The sequence below is a fragment of the Mandrillus leucophaeus genome, unplaced genomic scaffold (genome assembly GCF_000951045.1).
Source record: "Mandrillus leucophaeus isolate KB7577 unplaced genomic scaffold, Mleu.le_1.0 Scaffold12, whole genome shotgun sequence".
NCBI lineage: Eukaryota > Metazoa > Chordata > Mammalia > Primates > Cercopithecidae > Mandrillus > Mandrillus leucophaeus.
In genome coordinates, this window is record NW_012100320.1 from 4,492,078 (window position 1) to 4,497,862 (window position 5,785).

Genomic DNA, 5,785 nt, shown 5'->3' on the forward strand with positions numbered 1-5,785 from the left:
GATTATTAAGTTTGATGAGTGCACTGGGAATCCCAAAATAAAGTGTCTTTCTCAGGGTCATCCCTTAAAGCATGTTGTTTCTTCCTTCCTCTTGCCTTTCCCTGAGTGACATGATAACATATGATCTGCAGGAGGGCTGCAGACAAGGGTGCAGGACTGCCATGTGCAGTTGTTCATGTTGAGCACTGCTAAGGGAAGCCTGGCCAAGGTGCTGTGAGGTTGCTGAATTCTAGCCTGCACTCCCTTCTTCAAGCTGGATGCCCTGATATGGGGCTACATCTGCTCAGGGCAGGGGACTCTCTTAGGTTGAGTTTTCCCCCAAATGCAGACCCTGAGAAAAGGATTCAAGAACAAGTAGTTTATTTTGGAGGCAATCCTAGGAAGTACTGGTAGGAGGATAGAAAAGTGAGACAGGGAAGTAAAGGCAGCCAATCTACGGTATATTATTGAGCAGGTTACTTCTGTGGGCAACTGGAGACTTCTAGGATACATGTAGAACGTGGCTAAGAGATGTTTCTGCCATCCCAAGAGTGAGGAAGTTGGGGTAGTTATCTGCCAACTCCCCATCTCCCCATCCCTGGCTGAGGGATGCCCTCAAAAGCATTAACTCTCCAGCACTTCTGGCCTGTCCTACCCACAAGCTCTTTCGGCCAGAAACAAGCCATCAGCAGAGCATCTTGGGTGGATGGCTTGGGTGGATGGTTCAGAGTGGAGGCGCATGACAGCATCTGCTCCAATGGCCTTTTTCTATTTTGCACAGAGGCAAGCCCTGAGAGCCCAGTGACTTTTCCCTGCCCTGTCATCTGAGAGAGGTACTCACCGGTGCCTGGTGCACTTGAACCAGTTGAGGATGTCTGTGCATCGTGTGTAATAGATCTGATCGAAGGGGTGTGCATACGATTCCTGGACAGTCACAGCGTAGCTGAGAACCAGATGGGAGATGGGAGCCATGATTAGCGCTTGGGAAGTTGAGCTGATATTCCGCGGGGCATCTGAGCCCACAGCCCTGAGGCCAAGCTCCACAGCCAAGTGTCCGGAGGCTCTGACCTCCCCACTCCCAACTATCCTCCCCCTTCCCTGAATGCCCTCATATTCCAGCCTCACCGACTCCAGGTTGGCCCCAGGACATATCCCTTATGGACCTTCGGCCCAGATCATTTTCTAAAATTCAAGTTCATTTGTTCATTTAACAGAGAATGAATAAAGAAGCAGGGGGTAGTTTTCTTCTATGTGGCTCTGGAAGGCAGAGCCAACAAGTTTAAAAATACTTTATGTGTTTGTTCATATCTTTATGGTTTTCAAAGAGCATGCTTGGAAGCTGGACTTTGCAGCAACTCTGTGAAGTAAGTGGCCCCATTTCATAGAGGAGGAAACTAAGGCTCAGAGAAAAGTGACTTGCCCAGCCCACACTGCAGTATCAATAGGCGCTAACATTTATTGAGCACCCTGTGTCAAGTGTTTTAATACATTTTATTCCTCACAATCTTAGGTAGGCGGAATTGTTCTCACATTACAGACTAGGAAACTGAGCATCGGGGGCATACGTGGCTTCCACAAGCTCCCCCAGTTACCTTCTACTCTATTCTGCCTCTAGTATAGCTGGGGGTACATTGAGGATATGTCCCTGATAGAAGTGGTTTCTTGTCATCCTGCCTGTTAGCTGTAAACCTGGACCAGCAGGTGGAAGCCACAGGGAAGCAGATCTCAGCTTAACCAAAATAAGCCTTTCTACCTGCCGGCCCCTGGCAGGGGGTTGCATGAAATGGCATTCAAGCCAGGATGCTAAAGTGAGGACTCACGTTTCCTAAACAGGCTGGAGAGAGGACCTCAGCTGAGATCTAAGGAATTAATTTCTATGTAGGTTGGTATTATTCAGTGTTTTTCCCAGAAGGCTCACTGACCTGGGCCAGATGGCCGGGTCCAGGCTGTAAAAGCACGTCTGCCTCGCCTGAGGAAACTGCGTTGATTAACTTGCAAGGGGGCTGGGCAGGCCAGCTCCCCAAGTGGGTCCACAGTAGGCTCTCTGATGCCTGAAAAGTCAAAGGTCTGGCATCCAGAAGGAGGAGGCCAGAAGCAGTCAACAATGCTCAGAGGCCTGGATGGTGGGAAATTCTGTTTCTCTGAAGCACTGGGGATGTAAGGAGGGCTCTCGGTGTGCCCCCACTAGCTGGCATACCTGAGATGTGCCTCAGAGGCACACATCTAGGAAAAAACAGCCCAAACCCTGTTTTATCTCCAGGCTTGGGGAAACTGAGGCAACTCGCCCCTCACCCCGGCCGCCCAGAGTCCTCTTCCAACTCTGGGATCGCATGATTCTTTGCTCTAACACATCTCCTGGATACCTCACTCAGAGCAAGAGGATGAATGGGGAGCGTGCACGGGCCCTGGAATCCAAACACGGCAGCAGGAGAAGGGGCAAGTTTGAAGCCTGTTGCCTGTTAGCAGCATGCCCTTAGATGTGTTATTTGATTCATATAAGCCTCTGTTTTCTCACCTGTAAGTCTAACCAGGTTGTGTGGTTATTGTGAGGATTAAAGGAGGACAGTAATATTTTCTATCTCTCAGGGCAGTGGGAAAATAAAACAAGATACACTATACATGTAACATGCTTAAACAGTAAGTGTTTAATAGATGTTGACAGGCAATGATTCACCTCTCGTGCTAGGCACTGAGGGATCTTTCCTCCCTGACCAATGTTGGGGAGAGAAGGAGCAAGACCAGCACACAGAATGGATTCTCCACCTTTGTTATGTACTTGGGGGTCCAGCCTCCCTTTTCGGCCGTAACATAGACCTTGGATGCCCAGAGAGAAGCTCAGCAGGGGGCTGGAGGGGGCAGTCACGGGGCAGGGACTGGGCTCTGCAGGATGCCCTGGGCTGAACGAGTCTGGCAACAATGCCTTGTACCAACTCCAGGTTCTCTGACCTGAAGTGTGTGCCCCTGGTTTCATGGCTGGGTGGCTTAACACTGCTCATTTGCCAACATGCTAATGAGGGGCCAGATTAATCTTGGAGAGCCAGGCTTTACTAGCCGGGAGAGGTCGTTACACTGGGTTTTATGGTGGAGGGGCATAATTAATGAGGAGCCGCCAGAAGCACTAATCCAGCTGAGAAATTCTCCCTAAGCGATCTCCAGGGACCACGGTGTGTTTCTGGAACAACACAGGCTAGATCCATCCACACATAACTTACAACGGAGCTCAGCTGGAAAGACTGAGAAGAAGAAAGCACCTGGTGTCACCAGGCATCACCCACAGGGCTTCCCCCTTGGGGCCGGAGAAGCCCAGAGAGTCCCCAGACCTCATTCTAGCTGTTAGGTTTCACTCCTTGTCTTCCTATCCGGGCTGTAACCTTGGCTGATAGCCTAAGAAGCCTGAAATGCCAGCTCAGTTCGGTTCAGTTCAGAATATTTTCACATTCCAAATGTATTCATGTTGGGCAGGTGTAGAAAATTAGTGAGTACAAATGGGGCTCAGACAGAGAGAGAAGTCAGAGGGGGCCCTCCCTGTGGGGGACGCTCCCTGGAAGAGAGGGACTCCAGATAGAGCCACTGGGGCAGGCAGAGGTGAGCAGCTGCAAAGGAGGCACTTGAGAGGCTGTGATGCAGCACAGACAGTAGCAGGAAGCAGCTGTGTCTTAACAGGACCAGAGAGATGAAAGGGGTCCTCTGAGACTGGAGTCCAAAACCCACAGAATAACGTGGGGCTCTTCCCAATACCTCTCTGACCCACCGGGAAATAAAGGTTTAAATTCACCAAAGCCAGAATGGGCAAGGGGCCTGAGTAACCTCAGAATCACGTAGAATGCTTATGAAAAATGCACTATTGAATCAGCATCTCGGGGAAAGGCCCCAGGAGACTTTTTCATATGCACCTCCCATGAGTCTGATGTGCACTAAAGTCCATGATAACCAGTTCCTGCAAAGCCACAGTTGTCAACAAGAAAAGACAGCAACTGACACTTGTGGTCCTCAAAGCACTTTCGTGGAACTGCTGCCCTTGATCCTCCAATGAGCCTGTGAGGCAAGGATAATGATTCTCCCTACTTTACAGAGGTGGAAGTAGGCACAGAGCCGTTCAGAGACTTCCCCAGAGTCACATAGCTTATAGGTGGAAAAATCCAGATCGGAATGAACTGAGGTCTTCTCATCACGGATCTTGTTTTCTTCCCACTTCACCAAAAACAGGCACACCACAGTACTGCCTTTTGCTCCATCCCCAACTTTGTTGGGATGCCACACACAGGATCTGGTCCCCAGGGATCACACAAGTGCAGACACTGTCCCTCTGCCCCCCAGCTGATCCTTCCTGACCCGCAAGTGTCCAGGCTACCCCAGAGCCAGGTCCTGCCTGACTGAGGTGCCTTTCCCCGCCCTAGGGCTGGGCTATCTACCCTCATGGGCATGAAGCATTGACCCCCCTCCAAGTCCCCCACCTTTCTTCCTCTACCATTCACTTCTCCCATTGGGCCCTCATCTTAATTTTATTCATTTGATTTATTAACATCTAAGTGGCAGAGTCGTCCTGGTCAGCATGGCCAATCAATTCCAGGGTTTAATTCGGTTTTTCCTGATTGGGTCTCTGGTCACTATCTTTCTGCTCACTAAAATCAATACTTTAACCTTGTGCTTCAAAGTCAGGCCGTCTGCAGGGACCCGGCCTGTTCCCCTAGGACCCTAGTGCCGCAGCTGGAATGCAGCCGGCTCTTCCACTGCAGCCTCGGCCGCCCTCCCCCGGCAACACCCTGCTCCCACCAGACCGGAAGTAATAGGACCCCTCACCCGTCCTCCTCAAGGCAGGCTGCTGGGGCCACATATCCAAGCTGCCACATGGCTGCCAGTCCTGGGAGACCACGAAAGGCATCACAGCATCAGAGAGCGTGCCACCTGGGACCACGGTCCGCATCTCCCCACTTACTGCACCCTATCTGGCTGTGGACAGGGACTGAGCCCCTCTGGGTCTCTACTTTCTCATCTGTGCAATGGCTGGGAAGTGCCAGTGCAGGGAGGGGTAGGACAGTGCGTCGTAACTGCAGTTAATGTAAGTTGCCTCCACCCTGACCTTCCAGACAGAATCTACACTGCTCTGTCCTGTCTCTCCGCATCTGGGCCATCTCCCCAGCCAGGTTGCAGACCCTTAGAGGGCAGCTCCCAGATCTCCTGACTGCCTCTGTCCCTTACTGCCATGCCCAGGGCGATCCCCCAGAGAGTGCCTGGCCATCTGAGGCCCACGCCTTACCTCTCCCAGTGGCTGCACACGTTGGGGTCCTCAGGGTTCAGGGCAAGGGTGGCTTGCAGGAAGGAGAAGGCAACGAGCCCCGTCAGGGAGAGCGCCATCGCGGACCCTGCACGGAAGAACAAAGGAGGCTGCGTCTGTGATCAGACCGTGTTCCTGGCATCTACTTAGTTTCCCATTGTCGTGGGTAATGAGCATTTGATATTTCACTTTGTAGGCTTTGACTAACACTGTAACAGTTCACTGGTTCTGAGTAACAGGAGAGTGGGAAGCCTGAGTCAGGGAAAAGTCCAAATTCCAGGCCAGGGGTTCTGAACGTTTTCTGACTCAGGGACTGCTCTGAGAATCCAGGGAAAGGTATAGATGCTCTCCCCAGAAAAATGCCCACAAGTGCAAAATTGGCTATAATTGCAGGGTGTCCTTAGGCCCCCGGGCCCATCCTTGGACCCAGGGACCCCAGATCTGGACTGCTTTAAAGGGAATGCCCTCCCTGTTCCCTTATCCTTCATCATTGACGTTCTTTGCCCGTCTACTTCGTTTCCCTACTCCCTC

General features: G+C 51.6%; 1 protein-coding gene across 1 annotated transcript in view; it reads right to left on the reverse strand.

Annotated features, from left to right (window-relative positions):
• The window catches only part of MEGF11 (multiple EGF-like-domains 11), a 254,935-nt gene extending 249,573 nt beyond the window's left edge, over positions 1–5,362 (reverse strand). Inside the window, exons 1-2 of the mRNA XM_011968341.1 lie at positions 5,237–5,362; positions 821–922 (exon numbers count right to left, since the gene is read on the reverse strand). Coding sequence (XP_011823731.1) covers positions 821–922; positions 5,237–5,334 — 200 coding nt within the window. The 5' untranslated portion in view covers positions 5,335–5,362. The remainder of the gene's footprint in view (positions 1–820; positions 923–5,236) is intronic.
• Between the last annotated feature and the right edge of the window lie 423 nt (positions 5,363–5,785).